At 40.6% G+C, this 20870-nt stretch overlaps 1 protein-coding gene across 3 annotated transcripts; it reads left to right on the forward strand.

Annotated features, from left to right (window-relative positions):
- The first annotated feature begins 270 nt into the window (after positions 1-270).
- On the forward strand, positions 271-17200 carry NUF2 (NUF2 component of NDC80 kinetochore complex). 3 transcript variants are annotated; one of them, XM_009672767.2, is made up of 13 exons: positions 271-486; positions 1392-1466; positions 3480-3556; positions 4260-4321; positions 5280-5377; positions 6045-6118; positions 7539-7635; positions 8997-9059; positions 9824-9961; positions 10963-11103; positions 11913-12088; positions 14670-14805; positions 15573-16565. In XM_009672767.2, the coding sequence occupies exons 2-13, from the start codon at positions 1407-1409 to the stop codon at positions 15720-15722; spliced, it is 1272 nt and encodes a 423-aa protein (XP_009671062.1). In that variant the 5' UTR covers positions 271-486; positions 1392-1406; the 3' UTR covers positions 15723-16565. The 3 variants fall into 3 exon arrangements, with proteins under 3 accessions (XP_009671062.1, XP_068807964.1, XP_009671063.1); XM_068951863.1 differs by lacking the exon at positions 271-486 and adding an exon at positions 789-995 and having other exon boundaries at positions 15573-17200; XM_009672768.2 differs by lacking the exon at positions 271-486 and adding an exon at positions 1011-1209.
- The last annotated feature ends 3670 nt before the right edge of the window (positions 17201-20870 follow it).

Here is a 20870-nt window from a genome sequence, read left to right on the forward strand (position 1 = left end):
TGTCGTCTGGGTCTTAGCCTGCAACCATTGAATCTTGTACTCGGTGTGAGGGTGCTGTGTGGAGCAGCTGACTTGAAGCTGGCAAGGTGGAGAGCTGGCTTTTACAGATGTTCTTTTAGGCTTTAAGGCTGTAATAAAACTGCCTAGACGTAGAGGAAGGCTGCTCCAAGGAGAAACAGCAGCGTTTTCAGACTGCGGGCGCAGTCCTGTCTGCCGGACCGCCGGTAGCCTTGAGGCTGTGAAGAGGACGGGCAGCTGGCTTTGTGTCCTAAAGGGGAGGAGCAGGAAGCTGGAACAACTGGCCAGGCCTCCTTTTGGCAGGCAGGAAACAGGTGTATGCAGCAGGTGTGCAGCTGTTGTCCGAAGGGACAGGTGACATGCTTGTTACTTCCCTCCCTCCCTCCCGCCGACTCTCTGTGAAGCGGGAACCCGAGGCTCCGAGCTCAGTGTCGCTGTCCCTGGTGGCCAGGAAGGCTGCCGGGCTCGGTAAGGGCGGCGCGGCAATCGCGGCCCCTGCTGCTCTCCCTGAGGCGGCAGCAGCTGCGGGCCCGGGCCCGGTCGCGGTCCCCGCGCAGCGCTGTGGCGCCGCTCAGGGCCGGTGGGAGCGCGGCCGAGCCCCCCGGAGCTAGCGGAGGCCGCGACCCCGCCGGGCTCGGCGCTCCGGGCGGCCGCCACCTCCCCCAACGGCCGCCGGCTCGCGGCGTCTGGGGGTGTGGTTGCGCGCCAAGGCGGCTGCCGCTGATAGGCCCGCGGGCAGCTCGGGGCGGCACGCGCGGTGATGGGCAGTTAGAGCTGCGGAGGAAGTGACGTAAGGGAGGGGGCGGGGCCCGCCAGATTCAAACGGACGTCGGCGGCCGTTGGCGCGGGCTGTTATGGAGGTGCTGACCTTCCCCCGCTACAGTCCCGGCGACATTCTCACCTACCTCCGCGGCCATGTTCTGGCCGGCGCCGAGGCCCGGAACCTGGCCAAGGGCGACCTGTTCCCCAGCCCGAAGGTGCGCGGCGGCTTCGGGTACGGGGCGGGGCGGGCGGCTATGGGAGGGCCCCTGGGCTGGGACGGCTGCTGGGAGGCCTGGGTTGGAGCTGAGGATACTGCGTCTGTGATCTTTGGTAGATTTTGGTGTCGTTTCGTTTTAAACCTGCTCGCTGGAGAGGAAAGGAATCAAATGCTGGGCACAGATGTGGTAATTAGGTTCACAGCTGTCTGAGGTGATTATGGTGTTTTTAAATTGCATTATGAAAAGTTACTGCTTGTACTGTGAGGTATTGGAAAGCAATCCTTTTTCTGTTTTCTTGACTCTGTGTATTAAAAACAGATCTACTTTTATGGTGTAGTTTAGGAGCCCTGAATAATGAAGATGGAATGTTGATGTGTGTCCTTCCTTTTATAGCCTGAAGTTTTACACATGATTTTCATGAGAATCCTGCAGAAGGTGTATGGAATTCGTCTGGAACACTTCTACATGGTATGTGGGTAATGGCAGGTGTAACAGAATGTATAAGGTAGACACTTAGTGTTAGCCATGCTAATTAACTGTTGACCTCTTGTCCTTTTTTTTTGTGTGCCCTGAGATCCATAGTACATTGCATGTAGTGTACTGTTTTGTGTACTGTAACTGAATGAGTAGGAGCTTAGAAATCCTGTCTCTGTTGGAAAAACTCAGGGTATTTGATCTGCTGTATAGCATGGGGATTTGCACTGTCTGTTTTCAGGAAAGGAATTTGTTTGTTCATGTAGGTAGGAATGAGAGTGTACTATCATAGTGCAGTTATTGCTGTGGATCATTTACTAGAGGCCTCTTTGAACCAGGAGTATAATTTGTGTGTAGGCTGTTGCTGTGGTGCTGCTGACTGCATCTGAGAAGCTGCTTTGATTATTACTGCTATTTTGAAAGTTAGTTTCAGCTTAAGGCACTTCTCAAAAGAGTGGGTTTTTGAATGTGCTGAATCTGAGTTTCTTATTTTTTTCCCACAGAAAGGAGACCGTCCTCTCCAAGATGAGAAATAGTAGTGGGCTAACTTTCTTTGGAGAACTGTTTCCTTTTGTGGTGAAGTTGTGGAGCACCTTGCTACAAGGTGCTGCAGATGCCAGAAATGTGCATAAGTTCTAGGAGAGGCTGAGCTAGGTTCATGGACAATTAAATCCAAAGACATGCTTTCTGGCTTAGAAAGTTCTTGAGCTGTTAGAGGCTGGGCATATACTGGCTCCTTTTTTAGGTTTATTCTGGGAGGGGAGGGGGCGGGTTTCCTTCTCCCTTCCTGTCCTCTCCCAGGCCTCTGCCTTTGGCCCTTGTAGTGGGAGGAGGGTATCAGCTTAGATGGACCATTAGACTGGTCTAGAATGATGCTGTGTTGATGTGACACTTATTGTATGACAGACAGGAGATACATTAAGTAATTCCTGAAAGATGGGAAAGATAGTAGTCTCATGCCATTTTGGGATAAACTGAAAGGCAAAATCATATATGCACATAATAACTCAATTTTTCACACGCAATAACAGTAATTAGGATATTGTGTTATGGGGGTTTAAGAAATTTTGGACATTAGAAAAGAGGACAATGTGCTACTCCATTCTCTTTTTGCATACTTCATAAAACAGTTGAGTGTTGTGATTTTGCAATATTTACAATAATAGGTACTCTTCTTACTCTCAGGCATGTAATGCGGAGACTATTGTTATCCACTAGTCTTAAACAAATTAAAGCAATTGATTTAGGTTGAATTCTGGAATCTGTAATGTTGTTGCTTTATTCATTGTAGTCTTTTTGTATTTTGACTAACCAAAAGAGATACTTAAGGTAGTCTACTAGTAGAAGCGATGGCAGCCTTCAGCCTTTGTTGTAGTAGAGCTGTGAGTCAGTTCACAAAAAATGTAGTTCAAGCAAGTTAATCTATCTGAGACTAGAAAAAGAACTAGGATATATGATATTCTGGAGGTGAGATGAATTACTTCTATTGCAAAGTGGTTTGTGTTTGTATTCAAACTTTAGTTTAAGTCTGAAATGTGGCTTGTGTGCATTAAACCTTACAGTTTACTGCATTTCTTCACTTTGAGAGGGGGAGATTTTAAGTTGAAATATGCAGGATGTATATGAATGAACAGCTTTTGCTTCTAGGTGGTGTTATCTAGGGAGGATTTTTCCAATGGCTTCCTTCTGCAGTCTTTAGAAAAATCTTAGGACGCTTCTTCCTAGGGTGGGTTCTTGTTACTTGATGATGGTGACTATATATGTGTGGGTGTGTGGTGTGTTTTTTTTTTTTTTTTTTGGAGGGGATACCTCATTTTTTGAGTTTACTACAGAGAAGAGCTATGTCCCACAGATGGAACCCCACTAACTTGTGTTCCCCAGGGATGCAGAGACAGTTGTCGGTGTATTTAACCTGTCTGAATGATCTTATGTTGTGGGAAGAAACCTACATATTTTCCTATAAGTATGATATGCTTATGTATTGACTCTGCTCTCTTTGCTCTTTAGATGCCTGTCAACGTTGATATAATGTATCCGCAAATATTTGAAGGCTTTCTACCTGTTTGTAACTTGTATATTCACATGTAAGTACATGAGTTGGGATCTCTTCAGTTGTTACTCCTTGTAAAGTTTCTCTTTAGAGGTAATGTGGCTTTATACCTTTGAGCTCATGGTGGTTCCACTGCTGTCTGGCTTTGATCAAAATAAAATTTGCAGATGAGCAAGAAGCAGCAAGACTCTTAGCAGGCAGCTGTCTTTTGTCTAAATAAATGTGTTATCTTTACTGTGATGACTGGGAGGCTGGATTAGTGACTTAATTTAAAAAAAAAAAAAAAGGCAAGTTGGAGCACATAGTTGTATTTTGAATGGCTAGAGGTTCATCATACCCAAAAAGGGATCTTAAGTACCTGTTGTGTGAATTTATTCTCTGAATTCTAGATACCTTTGTTACAATGTTGTGTTAAACTTTAAGCTGCTTTTCCATCGCAAGGAGAGAATGGACTCAGTTAAGCAAAGAAGTTTGCTAAGTCTTAGCTAAGCTGAAATCTTGTTGTGTAGAAGACTGTTTTACTTATCCCTGTAAAATACTATGAGGTTAGAGTTTTTAACACTAATCTGTATACACAGTCCTTCTGTGCTAGTCTCCTGAGACTTGTTGCTGCTGTTGTGAGTTTACTGTACTTGGGCTCTGGGATGAGTGGACTATATCTATTTTCAGTGAATGTCTGTAGTGCAAAAGCTGGGTAATGGTCACGGCAGACAAATCTGTGTTTTGTTTCCTTGCAGGGAGCGCTTTCTTCCAGTGTGCCGTGTTAATGATTTTCAAATTGCTGATGTTATAAACCCAAGTAAGCAAGTGCTTGTGATCTTGCATGTCCCACTGGGGCCTGGGGGAATTGGGGTACTGTCACTTGATATCCACGCTGCTTCCTTCCCCATTTGGCACGGTCAGATGGGCGTCTAGTATTCAGAACTGTCCCTGCCTACCAGCTACTCTTCTGATCCTTGCTGTGGCCTTTAGACAAGCTGGTTCAAATGAGCAGTTCCTCCCCTTATTCCTTATGTAGGCTAATCCAGTTAAATAATTATTTTTGTGGGGAGTCTTGAGTGTTACAAGCCTGTCCTACTACTAGTCTGGAGATCAAACTGTGACATTCTTGTAATGGTGTAAAAAAATATGTGACAGTGAAAATTATCCTGAAAACTCTGGAGTTCTATATGGTTTTCTTATGCAAATACCTATGTAGGAAACAGTTAAATTTGCTCTTTTATCTTTCCAGTTCCCAGCTGTGGTGACTCTGGTATGACAGACAACTTAGAAAAGGCTATTTTGAAGAACTTTCACTTCTGGATCTGTCTTGTCTAAGGCAGTTGAGACCTTTCTAATGATCTTTCTCAAAGTTTGATTGGAGTACAGCCAGAGAGTCCCATAGTTCAAGCAGCTATCTTCAGTTAGCCTGATAATTACAGTGGTTTTCTGTCCTCAGAGTTTTATCTGAGATTGATGCTCTTTCTCGCTGTTTTTTGTGTTAATATGAGCCTATATTTTAAGTCTTTCTCCTAGATGCTCATTTCCATTTGTTCAATTGCATAGAATCATTAAGGCACTGTAAGTTTATAGCTTGGTGCTAGTTTTTGTGTAGTTTGTGAAAGTTTTGTCTTTTCCTGATGAGGAGGCAGAGGAAGACAAACTGTGTTTTTTGTAATTTTTTTTCTCTTCTCTGAATTTTGCTTTGCCCAACTTCTTAAAGCAATTTTAATGCACGGGGAGACCAAAACAGTGATAATTTGCAATTCTAATTTCAGAAGCAAAGAGGACAGCTCGCTTCTTGAGTGGCATTCTCAACTTTATACATTTCAGAGAATCGCGCCGTGGAGTCTACTTGGAATTACAGTCGAACTATGTAAGATTAGGTGCCATGTTACTCCTGATTTTTGCTTAAATATAATTAATATTGACCTAGGTCTGGGAGCATAGAGGTTGTGTTTTTTAACTGCGTGTTTAAAAACCATGTTGGAGTCCTCAATGTAGTCATGTAATATATGAAGGTTCCAGTTTAACATAGGTAAAATTTGTTGTACTACTACTAAATTGCACGTCATGAACAAACATAGCTATTCTAAAAGTTTTTTTAGAAAGACCTTTTGAAATGCCCTTAAGGAAAGAAGTATATCGGTTTAGAACTTTCTTCTAACTCCAGGCCACTTCACCTCTCTGCCAGAAAGAAACGTGGCCGTCTAAAGAGTAGCTGGGCTTATTGATGTAAAGGTTTCTATATGGTACCATAGCCAAATTATTACTAAAGTTATCTGAGTTTTTTTCCGGTAATTCAGTTGATAGTTGAACCTGGGAAGTGGAGATATAGATACCTCAAGTCATTCTGAGAAATGGGAAATGTAACAATTGTTAGACTGAATCTAAAACCAGCAGCATTTACTTTTTTGAATATCTCAGTGGTATAGCAATGGCGTGTTTCAAGTGAAATACATGATTAGCAGAGCTCTGAGAGAACCCAAAATGTAAACCATGTTCCCCCAAGATAAAAACATCTCCCCATAATTAATTTGCAGAAATCTGCTATGGAGAAGCTACAACAACTGGAGACAGCAAATCAAGAGGCAGCAGTGAAGCTGGAGAAGCTGAAGTGAGTATGAGGAGTCGGAGTTGAGATGCACTGAACTGCCTTGGCTAGTTCTCCTGTTCACAGTACACATGCATGAAGTGTCTAACTAGGAACTGACTAGTTGAGCTGTGTGGTTTGACAGAACTGGATGATAACAGCTGACTTCTCTAAACTTGATCTAGATATTGTACAGCCCAACCAGTGCTGTGAAGTTCCCTCCCCCCCCTCCCCAATCTGTTGCAGATAAAGTAAAAGTTCCTCTTAAACTAGAAGATAAATAATCGTTTTCAGTAACGTGTGAACTTTTCTTGTGTATAACTAGTTTGCTGCGAATCTAATTGTGAGGAGGCAATGAGTTGAGACAGTAGTTAACTTTGTTTAATGGTAGTGAAATCCATATCTTGCTTTCCTCAAAGTTTTCAAATTGTCTAGCTTCTCCTTCTCACCTCATCACATATCCTCACCACATGCACCCACATGCTTTGTGACTTCGTTCTCAAGGCAGAATAAGATTTTTGTACTTAGGGCTATTCCTCAAAGTCTATTTAGGAGTCTTTAATTTGGGCAGACTCAACTTCTCCTTTGGCACTTGACTGACTTTGCTCTTTAGCCTCCTTGGGAAGCAAACCAGGAAGTATAAAGCTGTTGGATTGCACTCAGTTATAAAACTGACTCTTTTGGTGCTGTTGTCAGAAAATAAAAATGTGACTTTGGGAGTACGTGGTTGCTTTGAGAGGATGCTGTTTTTGTATCTCAGAGACTATGGTGGAACTTTTTAAGCTGATTTAGTTAGTATTTTAGTGATATGTCTCAATATCCCTTACATAACTGTAGGAGATTTTAATCTTTAACTTAGTAGAAGAGTAAATTTGTCTTAATTACTAGGCATGTTTTTCCCCTTCTCAGTTTCAGGCTGTTTAATGCTGCTGTCCATGTCTTTGTGCTGTTAAGTTTTGTTTTGTTCAAGATAACCAGTTGAAGAGATGGTTACTTTCCAAGACTGCTTCCAAAACCAAATGGATTTCTTCCTTAATACTGGTTCTTGGTACATGCTAGACGGGAGGTTTTCTAGTTAGCTATAGGGTCTGCCCTAATATAAGCTGTTTCTATGGCAAATACTATTATGCAAACTTTGTAAATCCAAATCACTACAAAAGTTGGTAGAAGTGTTGCTCTTCTGTACTTGTCTTTATTTAACATTTTCTTTTAAATTTGCAATTCCCGCTCATTTTTGTACCACCTCTGTCTAAAATAGCTCCTTAGATTAGCTATGTAATCTTCTAAGCCAAGCAAAATAAGTTATTAATTTGAGGCCGTCTTGCTCTGATCATCTAAGCTGTTGAGTGTAAATTCTTTGTAGAGTATAGAGGATAAAGCAATCACTCTATTGACCTCACTATAGTAACACTGAAAGTGCCCAATATCTTGATTTTTTGCTTAGCACTGTTCCAGTAGAACAGCAAGCGGAGTTCAGGCAGCTATCTGATGACATTCAAGAACTGCAGCAACTGTTAAACCATGACTATCGTCGGAAAACAGTATGATCTTTTTACCTGTTTCTCTGGAAGGCTACCATAGTTTTTGATCATAGATGTTTCTTATTTCTGTTTTTTTGTTTATTTTGTTTTGTATCCCTCCCCCTACTTCTATGAAGGATAAAGAGGACTTTCCTGCTTTAAAACAAAAAGAAAAGTCATTACAACACCACATCCTTTTTAATTCCTAACTTTAACTCTTTGTTAACCTGTAGAGAATGTGAAACATACTTGGAATCAGACTTAGGGAACTCAAAAGTGTATTCTGCTCTTTGTTTTTGAAATACATTGTTGTAGTGAATTGGGAGACTGTGGAAAATATGATATGCATGTTTCCCCATTACATTTCTGTTTTGTCTTGCAATTGAATTTGAAGGATTAAATCAGAACTGAAGGTGAGCTATGTTGGGAAATAAGCTGAGGCCTAAGAAGGGTTACCCAAGGAAATCGCTAGTAAAGAGTGGAGGCGGTGGTGGTAGGGAACAGTGACACTTTCCAGCAATGGTAGCTTTCTTCTGAGGTCTCATAGGTAACCTTTTCAGCCACTTTAGAGGAGGAAAAAAAAAATCTGTTTACTATTTTTCGGGTGTTTCTTTAAGCCATGTCTCTGCTATTAATATTAACCATGATTCACCTACGTATTGCTAGGGACCTTGTGTGTTAATGTAGATCTTCTCAAAGTAAAAACAATGTCTCTGGCAAAGAAGGTTGTGCATGTGTGAGTATATGTAACAAACTGCCAGGGTTGGTAAGAATAGAGGAAGGGAAATGACAGCAGTATTTGCTGATTGGGATGGAGCTGGGATGTGAAGCATGACATGGAACCATGGTGAGAAGGTTTTGGCATGGTAGTGCAGAGAAGGGAACTGATAGCTCTCAAAAGCCAAAGCAGCTACCTCTGTACCACATCGTGCTATGGGCTCTGGTCTTGTTTTCTTCTCTACCTGCCCACTCTGATGGAGAGAGCCTTCATAAGTTGATGCCATCTCTCATCCCTGTTTGAAGTTACCTACTGCTGGCTGCATCCCTAGTGCTTGCAGTGGCTTTTCGACAATGTTCTCCTTCTCTGTATTTTTAAGTTTTATGGACTGCTGTTTTGTCTGCTAATTGTGGCACTCCAAAGAAACCATCAGTGAGCTCTAAATAGCAATAAGGTGCGCTACACTGACTGTGGCTAGCATCTGGGAGATTAGCTTGGTGTAACATAGCTCTTCCCTGAAAGAGTTTTAACCCACACTAGGGCAATCATCTGTTCTGTAGACAGTTCTATAGTAGAAGAGAAAAGGAGGGTAGCAGTTGTAGAGTGTTCCTATTTTAAGTTTGTTGCATTTGTTTTGGGGTTTTTTTTGTTTCTTTTTTGCTAGACAGCTTTGCAAGAAGTGATCTCACAAAAAAAGTCAGATATCGCAGAGAGGACCCGAAAATTGGTAAGTATATCTCAGTATAGGCTATAGTTTAAATTTTAGTTTAGCTAATTGATCATCTCTCCCTTTAAGATCAGGTTATTCTTCAAGCTATGTAATGTGATAGTTCAGGTGGTGATTTTAGCTTTTTGAAAACTATTTCAGCTTCACTTTTCCCACCGAAACTCTACTGTAGTGACTTTTTTTTTTGTTGCGATCTTATAAATGTGTATCTCTGCAACTTAAAGCTGTGTGTGCCTTCAGAAGGCTGATCTGTTAGTGGGCAACAAATCTGGGCTTCTAGGAAACTGTAGACTTGCCTCACATGCATAGAATGGTTAAAGGGGGTATGCACAGACCTGATGGAGGGGAGAAGTCAGGAGGTTGAGGGATTGCACAGGAAGTGTGGTTCTCTCCTACTAGGATGGTACAGCTGGCTTTGGAACCTTGCAGTGATTTCCTGAGTTACCCTAAGAGAGGAGTCCCGAAAGAGAGAGCTGCTAGCCATATATATTAGCTGGCAGGATTTTTGTGGAATGCTAGTTAAATGTAATTCTTGTAACTTAATATTTCACCACTGTAAGCATGTTCAAGGAGAAAAATGGGCTGTTAATTGTTTTGCCTGTGAATGTTGGCCCTATTTAGAGTAATGCTTGTTTCTAAAGCAAATTTCTTAATGAGGAGTGGGATACAGCAGGGAAAACCTGTTTAGTCATAAGATTCTGACAAAGTGTGCCTCACAACTCTTTGCATAGATTGCTAATAGCAAAAATGTTTGTTTTAACTAGAATGAGCTCAAAGTGACAATGGCTGCTTTGAAAGAAGAACAGGAACAGCTGAAATCAAAAATTGTAGAGAGTCCAGAGGAACTGAAAAATTACAAAGAGGTGATGAAAGAAACAGTTAAGAAACTCAAGAAAGCGAAGGTGAGATTTTTTCCCCTTTTGTCTGCACAAGAAGGCATTCTATCAGAGAAAGCACGTGCTTCTTGCTGAACTCTCTTCTTGAAATGACACTGGAATGGCTTATACTTCTAGTAAAAAATCAGCACTATGGTTGTTAGTCTTGAATTAATTTCTTCATCACAATTTCAGAGAAAACTGAAGCTTGTTTACATAGGATCATAGTATGTTATCTTCTCCCCCCACCCCTTCCCCCCTCCCCAAGAAAAACAGGCTTCCAATCACTGGTGCTTTGTCTCTAATGAATAACTCTTTATTTGCAAAACTAGGTGTAGAACTCTTTAATCCTTTTTACCTGAATAGCTGCTTGCTCTCGAGGTGAATGTTATTTTGGCAGCTGACAAATATCCTGGATTTTGGAGTAGATGCTTCATGTGATCTGTGTTCTCGCACACTCACTTGCTATTTCTGGAATTTATGACTATCTCTAGTGGTATGCTGAATGTTTTCTTGAGTTCTCTTCCCAGCTTGTTGTGCTTTTTTTTTTCTCCATAGGAGTGTCCAATCTTTAAATGTTAGTAGCTCATGGCTGCTCATACATCAGTGAAACTTGCTTAACTTTTTTTCCCTAGGCATTTTGGTTCCAAGAGGTGGAATTTTTGTTGCTGTAATTCCAGACCTCTGTTTTTATGTCATGCAACTACTGTTTTACTGGTACAGAATTTCTCCACTGTGTAACTTTTTTCTGTCCTGATAGCTTTTGTAACATTTGGTTAATTCAATGTAAAACACCCTCATGTTCATTTTTTTTTGAATGCTCTCCAAAATAAATGCTTTTTTTCATAATCTGGAAACCTCATTTTTGGCAACAGCTAATTGTTATATTTCTTTTAATTCCTGTGTACATTAGACAATGAGGAAATGGGTAGAAAAGTCAATATGCATTAATACCAGTAAAAAATAATCTCCAGCCCCCAAAGCTGTTTCTGTTAAGTCTTATGTGTGTTCTTTTTGTTTTTGTTTAGCAAGAGGTTATAGAGAAATATGAAGGTTATCGAGACCTAGTTGAGATTCTGCCATCGTGCCAATTGGAGGTGCAGTTATACCAAAAGAAAATGGAAAGACAGGGAGCCAATGTGGAGAGACTGGCCAGTGTATTATCAGAGGTTTGTATTACAAAAGTTGTATCTAGTTAGGGGGAATTTAATGTCAAAGCAAGGCAGGTGATAATCATTAAACATCTGCACTCTGGAAGTTCCCTTCTTGCTTCTGCTCCAAAAAGAAAGAAGTTGGGTAAGTTCATAATCTCAGTGTAAGAAACATTGGTAAAACGTAGCTGTTGCTTTGCTGCACGTCACTAACTAACGTACTATTGACCACCTTTAATAGTCAAAGCCCCCGTTGCCATAGAAACCTGGCCTAAAATAATTTAAACGGTCTTAGGGTTGTTGGTAGGAAATGATGGAGGAGGAAGAAAAAGTGAGATTTAGTCTCTTCTGCCTATAGTGTAGAAACTAAGAGCAAAAATTACTACTTCAAGGACAGTTGTGTCTTAAATGTGTCTGACTTTATTGCTATTACCAAGCCAACCTTTCACTGGTGAAATGTTTGTCACAGAACAGTATCTTGCTAATTACTACTCAGTTTGGGGAAAGTGCAATTATTAAGGTTTGAAAAATGTTGTACAAATATCCAGAAAGACTACATATGTTCAATTCTTTGTGATAAAGAACTATAGTAGAATGTAGTAGCTTCTGTAAGTCATGCTAATTGATGTGATCTTAACCATCCAGATGTTTTTCATACAGGATACAGATTATGGAACTTGGATTTTATAGGAAGAACTAATTAGCAGTCAGATCTTTTAAAAAGTAGGAAGTCAGCTCTAATTTTAGTAAAATTCTAATAGGGTATATTGCTTTAACATTTTCCCCCATTTAATTTTTTTCAATGCTTTTTTTTTACCATACTCTAGGTCAGAAATCTGGAGGACCAGTTTGAGAGTGCTCAGATAGAGCTGAAAAAGGGGAAGACAGATGAAATGTCCTTAAAGAGACTGGTCACTGCGAAGCAGGAGAAGTTGTCTACAACTGAAATAAGGATGAAAAAGAAGCGTGAAGATGTTGAGCAATATAAGCACACTGTATTTGAGTATGGATGAGTTGACACTTCTGCCTGATTCTACTTACTGTCTTGGTTATGTGCTACCAAAGTTCACATCTGGTACAAACGCATAGCTTAGCAATAAGAAGAAAATGAGTGATGTGGGTTAGCTTTGTATGAAGACCAGTAAAGCTGTAGGCAGGGACTTGGAGTCCCAAATCAATAATTGCAATGTGACTTGACAGCAATTCTTTTATTGGATTACTAATTTAATTTATAATGCTTATTCTTGATTCTTTTATCCTCTTAAAGAGAATGTCACATTGGGATAATTTTCCAACTTATCAGACTTCGACAAAGCCCCATTTGCCTTTCATGAATTTTTCATAATTTCCCTTGCCACTTTTGCTCATTATCAAAGATGTTCAAGACCCATGGGGAAATGGGGCTTGTATCTCAGAGGAGTATTATCCTGACATGATGCTTCTAAAACAAAAGGAAGAGTGTCATTTGATCAAAGCCTTTCAGCCCATCTGCCTTCCTACTTTATGCTAAAGGCAAGTCACTGAGCAATGTTTATAGCACAGCAGTGATTGCAATAGTAAGCTGCGGTATTGTCAATGTAAGGTCGTGGTGTCACTGTGAGATTAGAAGTGCTGAACTGTAATGGAGAAAATTTATTAAACGACAATTTTTGTATATTGAAAGATAAAAAGGAAATATGGAAAATTATTGCCAGAGTAGATTAAGCATGGTGGAAGAAAGCTTTTTCCACGTAGCTGGGAGAGGTAACTAAAGTTTAAAGTCACGCTGAAAGGTTTTAGTGGTGTGCCTCTTTTATCAGGCTTCCTTTGCTCCTCGTATAGTATATTGTACCAGCTAAGCTAGATTGGAAGGAAAAATAGCTTTTAATTAAATCAGGAATTAAAATAATGTAGTTTAATGTGCCTTTATTTTAAAAGCTGCTGCCAGTTTATCCATTTTTGATGTATTAGATGTTTCCCTGGAGTGTTGAAATTAAGTCTCTTGGTAAGAAAGAGGGGAAGAGAGGTAACCCTGGCTTGAAGACAAATTTTCACTGATGGATAAGAGAATGTGTCCTGAGTGTTGCCTTGAGGTAGGAAGGTATAAGTAGGCTAAGTTTGAAAACAAGTGATTTCAGCCATTCTTGAGCAAAAGCAGCTGTTACAGTTCCGTCTTTAGTTCCAACTGTAATTATTGTACAAATTTTCTGTATAAATTAGTGGGTGTTTTTGCTCTTGAAGTAGGAGTAGATTTCTTGCTCCTGACCTGATTCTCTGCTAATTACACGGCAGCTCACAACTGAAGCTATCTGAATTTATCTGCAAGTTAGGGAGAGGCTATTTGTTCCTGTTTGTTGCAATTCTAAGGTGATAGCTCTGTGCTACAAGAAATTTGGAGTCTGTCAATTCAGAACTCTGCTCCTCTCTTTGCTCCCTCTGTATTCAGTGGGACAGGAACAAGCAACTTTTCTGGTGGGTTTAGGAGAGGGGAAATGAATCACTAAACCTCATGGTGCCAGACTGCTAGTATTATATAAATTTGGCCTGAGGATTATTCTGTTCTGTCATACTGCATTTAGTATAGTGTTTAAATAGTTAATGTACTACTGGAGAGTGTGATTGTCCTGTCTCTTTCCTCCCTCGCAGAGATGAAGTGTGTGCATATGTAGCAATTATGTATGCAATTATGTTGTGGGTTGGCAGCATGGTCGAGGATGTTTTTTGACAGAGTTGGAAGGTGGTGAGTTGTGACAGACCATGGTAGCTGTAGAAGCTCATGTCATGCCTGAATCACCCAGGGAAAGTTCTGTTTTCTCCAGCTGTGGGCTCTGTGCAGGAATAGTTCCTCTCTGCCAGAAGAGTGTGACTGCTTACATGTTTTGTGTATGAAACTTTAGGTATTGGTGTGCATCCTTAGCCTGGGGCTCACAAGAGCTGCACAGGGTGGAGGCTTGGAAGTAAATAAAGGTTGAGTTAGGGGAGACTGGGAATCTAGGGTGCTTGGCATGGTCCTTATATTTGAGATGCAAGGAAAGGATAGGCTTGAAGTTGGGTATAACATAGGTGTGTGGGATTGGAGCTATAACTTGATCAAAGGGGATCTGAGGCTGAGGAGAAAGTGTGGCTTTCAGCTATGCGCAAACATGAGGTGCAGCTGTATCATTTCTAACCCTGATCCAGTGGATTGCTGACCTTTAGGCAGGGCTCTCTGCAGAAATCTGCACTGCGTTACTCAAAGGCAGGAAGATGCAGTGTCCAGCTGGTTGCTGCTCTGAGCTGGGTCAGCTTCACTGGAGTCATTTGAGCTGCCTTGACTGACAACAACTGAGCATGTTCAACATAGATTTAAAGAGGAGTTACAAGTCTGTCTTTTTTTTTTTAGCTAAGCAGTTCTGGATTTTAAGGATGGGACAAGTTTTCTGACAGTGTGATGGAAATGAATCTGCTTAGTTATGCTTTTGCAGGGGAAGTAAATTCTGTACAGCATTAGCTCTAGAAACTGCTGTTTTCATGTTCATAAGATGCAAGCTGTGCTTGTGGGGTTGAGTTTAATATTTAATCAGTTAAAGGCTTTAGCACTAACTTTCGTAATTTTTCTCCTTTAGGTATTGTAACAGAGTTCAAGAAAAGAGGGGGGCTGTATATGAGAAAGTGACGGCAATTCACAAGGAGATCCAACAGACAAGATTCAAAATCCAGCAGTTGCATGAGAATGCTGAAAAAGAAGAAATGAAAGCCAAGGTGAGCTTTTTTCCTAAAGGAATCCTATTTGGAATCTTCAAAACTGACTTCAACTCAGACTGTGTTAAAGCCCGCTCCTGTGGTTAAGAACTAGCTGTAGGTGAAGGAAGTCTCACTGGCCTTGCAGAACTAGTAAGCTGAGCGAGTGGTAGTTTAGATGGATAGTTGGAGGGAGGATATTTTCTGCTCGTGGTTCCATTAGGACAATGGGGCTTGTGCCTGGCAGCCCCCGGAAGTGGGCTTTGCAGACATCAGAGAAGCCTGTGGGATGCTGTGATTACCCAGCATTTTAGGAGGTGAAACTAAACTTACCTTCCCTTGCTCTCATGACAGATACTGTACTAGTAGCTCATGATGTGCATTTCTGTGTCATGACACTCCCATCATCTCCTCCTCTTGGTTCACTGCTGGAGTACTGACCCTGCTGGAGGAGGAGGGTGGAAGCAGTCACAGTGATGGAGGGCTTGGTCACACAGGCTGGCACAGAATGGAGCAGTAATAGTGTGAATACTGGGCCTGACAATCTTAGCATTGTGAGCGTTAGAATTGCAATAGAATCATAATACTGAGATTTTGCTTGTGGTTACATCTATTTCTGGTGTGCTGTAGCTTTCCTCTGTACTGTGGTTACTTTTTTCCTAGGCCAGGGACAAGATTTGAAATCACTCAGGACCACCAGGCCCACTGTCACTTAAATCCTTGTAAAGCATAAGCCTTTGCTGATAGATGTTGTTTTTTTTTTTTCCTCCTTTATTTCCTCTTCCTAGGAGATATACCTTAATTTGAAGGCTGGGTTGGAGAAGCGTCATGACTCTCTCATAAAGACAGCAAAGAGTTATGCAGCCTCAAGAGAAGATAAAATCGCTGAACTGAAGAAGGGGCTGCTTAGAGTTCAGACTCCTGGAAGTAGTTCTTAAACCTGCCTTCACTACTTCTTCCTTTGGATTATGTTTATGCTTTTATCTGAACTTGAAAGCTTGTGCTTTGCATAGGATGGATATTACCCAAGGCAAAAAGCAACTTTCTCAAAAACTATTTCAGAAGACATTTAGCTTTATAGGCAGATCCTGGTGTTGTCAGCTGGCTAATGTGGGTAAGAAAAGACTTGGTTCAACCAGTTTGTATTGTTTTGGTCAGTATCTGATTTTAGTCATAAGAATGCAAGTCTTGCTAGCACCAGGTTGTTTCCACTTAGAAGGAATCCTTCCATTTAGAAGGAATTCTGCTTTTGCAGAAATGGTTCTGCAAATGTTGATCTTGATGACCTGTGGCTTTGGTCTGGCCTGAGCGGATACATAGTTCAAAATAGGTCAGTAGTATATTCTACTTCCATTTTTCAATTATGATTACATAACTGATGAAGCAACAGTGTCTTCCATTCAAACACTAGCTTACTCTGTTCATGAACGTTAGTGACTAGGAAAACTCCCAAGAGTGTCATTTTAGTTAACGTTACAGTGTCTCTAGAAGCTTGAACTTATTGTTTCTACCCTGTGTGGTATTGAACACTTCTGTTTCTGCTTAAGGCAAGTCTCTGAGGCATTAGCTTGCGATGGTCCTCAACATTTGCTACAGTGCTTTGGGAATGTTTTTGATTATTAGAATAAATATAGAATGTTAATTTTCAAAATAGTTGATATAAGGATATTTAACCCTATTTCTCTATGTTTTTCTCCCTCCCCTCTCTCCCGATTGACTGTTCTTTACTTGGCATAACATTCCAACTGAAAAATAAAATTTGATTTGTATGTTCACCAGAATGGATACTACTGAAAAGTATTTTATAACGAAGGGGGATGTTTTTCATGCCTGTGTAGATAGCATCTTTCCAGTTTTGGTTAAATATTCCGTTTCTCTTATTTGCTTGAGATTTAGGAACAGTGGTGATCATTGTTTTAAAGCTCTTGTAACTGAGGCAGCAGACCTCTTAAGGTTTTGATTTAAGGATGAACTTTTTTTTTTCTTGCACTGCAGCATGTGACACACATACTCTAATGAAAACCTGTATTACGCTGCAAATCTTTACCTAGTACATAGTTTTTCATACAGCCTTCCCATTTCCACCAAATATAGTCTGTGTGTAGTAGGTCCCTACTCTATTATACAACGTAACATTTTTTTCAAGTGAGTGAATTCACTTTTCATTCCAACTGTCCGGCAATATTCTGCAGCAATTTCTGGTATAGAGACCATGGAAATGTAACTGCTGATGTCGATGGTCTTGCCAAGAGATAATAGTCTTAGGTACATGGAAGGTACAGAAACAATTTTCATAGATTTCCACACACTTAGGCACACATGGAATATTTAGGGATGTTCCAAGTATTCTGCTTTGAAAGAAAATTTTTAATGAATCTCCCCTTCCATGTTGTATATTAAAGCATTATGCTCTCTATTTACAAGTGTGGAGATAGTATCTGTACATGTCAGACTAGAATCTATGTTATAGCTTAAGGAGTGGAGCAAAAAAATAAATTGCAGGGAACTGCTGCTTTTTTTCATTGGCAGCACTTGCTGATGAACTGGATGTCTGTGGAAAATTGCTATACTGTGATCAGTGTGTGTGTGTGTGTGGTTTTTTTTTTTTTTTTTTAGGCATTAGCAGGTTTAGAATATTCTGAAATCCCTGAAGACAGACAGCATGGATTGTGCAGGATTTTCCCTCTGATTTCTTGAAGTACCTGTGCTTCTATTCTCAGTCTAGCCTATGTCTCAGCCTGACAGTAGTCAAGAAACTAAGCATTCCTTTTTTAACTTCTCCAAGAAGTTTAGAGTGAAGCTTTTGGTGATGCTGTAAAAACAGAAATTAGAGTTTAGAGTAGCTTCTCCTCTTCAAGAAAACCCCAGAACTGCTTTGTTGTTGGGAAACTGGTGTTGAAACTAACAAGTTACAGATTGAGAGGTATTGTGCGACTGATAGGAAAGAATAGATGGGCTAGACTTTCTAGTATGAGACCTTCACAGCCTTGGCTTACTATGAATTATTTGTGTTTGAACAAGAAAGACTCTGTTGAAGGAGCTTTCTAGGTGAGAGTCTTCTGGCTTCTCTGGAAAGTAATCAGGTGTGGGGTTTTTTGTGGGCTTTTGCTTTTTGTTTTCTTAAATGTAGCAAAGTAGTCATTTGATCGAGGCTTAGAAGTGAAGACTTAAAAATTGCCTCTGCCACATACTTGCAGAGCAGGACTTGGTTTTATGAACATAATATGCTAGAATTTCTTGAATGCATTTCTGAGACTATGATATCAGGCTTTAGAAGAGCTCCATATACAAGTAGCATATAAAATTAATGGAATGTCAGTTGCTGCTATACAGCTTGGCATAACATTGTTTAAATTTGTAGTTCTGTGAGATTATATACTGAAAAAAGATTCCTGTCTGCAGTTTGTAGCAATTTACGTTGTAGTGACCGAGCTGCAGGGCTTTCTGGTCTCACTTCATTCAAATGTGTAAATACTAACCATATTCTGCAAGCAATGAAGAAGCCAGTCCTACAGAAAAGCAGCCTTGTAACACACTTTTTAAAGAGTTATGCTTTGCTCTATATCCTACTGCCTAGAGACAGGCATAAGTGGTCCAGTAGTAAAATCTTACGCATGCATATATACATATGCTTTCTCCTTTTCTCCCAATGCATTTGGCATTAACTCATTTCAGCTGCTCGTCTGGCTGAAAATGTTTTGTTGTAGCTCCTTCAGCAAAGTCTTCAACTCTTTTGTTTTATCAGTGCTGCTTAATTTATTTTATTATTACTATGCTTCTCTCCCCCACCTCTTCCTTTTAGCACAACTTTTATATGTGAGAAGTTATCTTGTTCTTCTTTGGTAATAAACAACTTTCAAAGAGGTAACCTTTTCGCTTCTGACACTAGCAATTATCAAATATTTTACTCTATGGCTGGCTTGTTTAATGGCCGATTTGTTCATAATACTTTTGCCAGGACCTACTTGTGTGTCTTCAATCAGTACTACTTTTAGCAATTTTTTGGAAAAACTAGGGCAGAATACGGTCCTAATCTGAGCATACTAACCTATGTCAGAGAAGTTTGGGTTTAACATTTAGTCTGTCTTCGTATGAATGCTCTGTAAACTTGGTTCTAAACCTCTGCTTGCATGCTAGAGTTGGCTTCTCTACCTGCATGCTGAGTTCCTCCTTGGACCAGAGAGTATGTACTCCTCTTCAGTAAGAGACAAACTTTGTAGGCTGGAAAGAGTCAACAAGATGATCCTAAACAAATGTAATGGGTTCTCAGTGTAGTGTGTGTAGACTTTCCCTGTTGTGCTGGATATTTCCCTGATCATGAAGCTCTGTTAGCATAATGAAAGCACATATAACAAGTTATCTGTAGAAGGATATGTACTGTTATCTCAGTTGCTAATTTTAAGAATGTTAAAAGGTCTAATCAGGGATTTTTCCCAGTATTGGAAAACTAGTCCTGGGATTCTTCCTCCATCTTTAAGTCAAAACAGTTTTTTTGGTAGCTATATTTGGCAGAAAGGTAGGAGAAAGCCAGTTCTTTACAACTGATCTTCCATTCAAAGTATCCTTTCGTATAAAGGATACTTCTTGGACATACCTCAGTTTTCTTCTAAATTGAAATTGGATCACTGCGAGCACTTCTTGTGTCCCTCGCTTCCACTTCTTCCAACACTCCAGTCTCCTAAAACAAAGGTCCTACACCTCATGAAATGTTGGGTCAGTTCTGGCATTTATGTAATTCATCTTATTTGAGCAAAATGAAACCCTTTAGGAAGATCCATTGTATTGGAGAGATTTTTTTCCTTGCCTATTTCAAGACTATTGAAGATACAGCCTATGTCTGGATATATTAAAGAAGAAGAGGTTAGAGGCAACATCTGGGTGAGGGTGCACTCCACCACCAGGATGGTGGCCACCCTCTGATGCCACCCTAGACAGACATAGAGCAGTGCCCAGGCACTGCTTCATGCTCTTACATAGCATGGTCTGGCTCTTACTAGTGCTTTTCTCCAGGAAAGCTGAGTAGACCGGGGGGTAGCTTAGTCACTGAGAAGGCCAGTGTGAATATAGCTTATTACTCAGACAGGAGGTCACTTTCCAGGAGTAGGACGTTTATGATGGATTGTCCATCTGCCGGTTCACAGCCTGTTCAAATACTTTCTTTCTTAGAGCTGAGCACTTAGTTTAGAATTTAAAAAAAAAAAAAAAAAAAGCGAGGGGGGAGGAAGGAAATGTGGGTAGAACAGAGTGGAGGATATGGAGCTTATCAGCCAATTTATAATGTGGAGCTGCTGCTCTGATGGGGGAGGGATGTATATTAACACAGATGAAAATATCTTCTCTTACAAGCTCAGACACTTGAACACTCATTGTGTACATATGGACAACACACTTGAACTTCCTGTTGTTTGTGAGTACCTTTCCTCTTCACAGGCTTCACGCACCACCTAAGCTGTTAGAAAGGAAGATGCGTATATGCTGCCCACTAGACTATGCTCTTGGTCTTAGAGGGAGGACATGGCTTTGCTCCAATGTTTTGAAGAATCGAAACCAGCTTTGGTATCTTTGTAAGTAGAAAATGTAGTAGTGGGGTTAGATGGGAAGTGGGTGGGCACCTTAGCCTTATGAATCAGTGGAGTTATGCGTACAGGAAAAAAGCCTTATGGTTAAGAGACTGTGATACCTCCTTCTGCTTCTTGAGCCTTGCTGTTTCTCTCTGTGTAAAGGAAGGAAGCCTCTTTTTTCCTTTCCAGCTCTGTCTACGTTCAAATAAGGTCTTGCTGGAAAAAGCTCTTCCAAACTTTGTCTCAGAAGCCTTCTTTCTGGTAGGCATTGGCTAATCAAAGTGAATAGGGCTGCTAGGTCATAAAGTTCTGTATTTTTTCAACAGTTAGGTTCCACAGTAACTGCTGTAAAAAGTTTCTGCTTTGATTGTAGGATGTGATGGAAGAGGAAAGATACAGGTGTGTTTGGCCACTTGGTGGGGCTGTTGTCACAGGTAGTGGAGGTTTTATTTCTAGCACAGCTTTGCTAAGGAAGTCACAAGAAACTTGCTGAATCTGCAGCCCCAGAATAACAATTTCACAGCT

The sequence above is a fragment of the Struthio camelus genome, chromosome 8, assembly GCF_040807025.1.
Source record: "Struthio camelus isolate bStrCam1 chromosome 8, bStrCam1.hap1, whole genome shotgun sequence".
Taxonomy (NCBI): Eukaryota; Metazoa; Chordata; class Aves; order Struthioniformes; family Struthionidae; genus Struthio; species Struthio camelus.

What these genes read in the sequence shown, in the direction of transcription:
- NUF2 (XM_068951863.1), top strand. Translation starts at nt 873, where the DNA reads ATGGAGGTGCTGACCTTCCCCCGCTACAGTCCCGGCGACATTCTCACC. An exon ending in TGGAATTACAGTCGAACTAT is followed by an intron (nt 5,378 to 6,044) that starts GTAAGATTAGGT and finishes ATTAATTTGCAG; the next exon opens with AAATCTGCTATGGAGAAGCT. An exon ending in AGAAACTCAAGAAAGCGAAG is followed by an intron (nt 9,962 to 10,962) that starts GTGAGATTTTTT and finishes GTTTTTGTTTAG; the next exon opens with CAAGAGGTTATAGAGAAATA.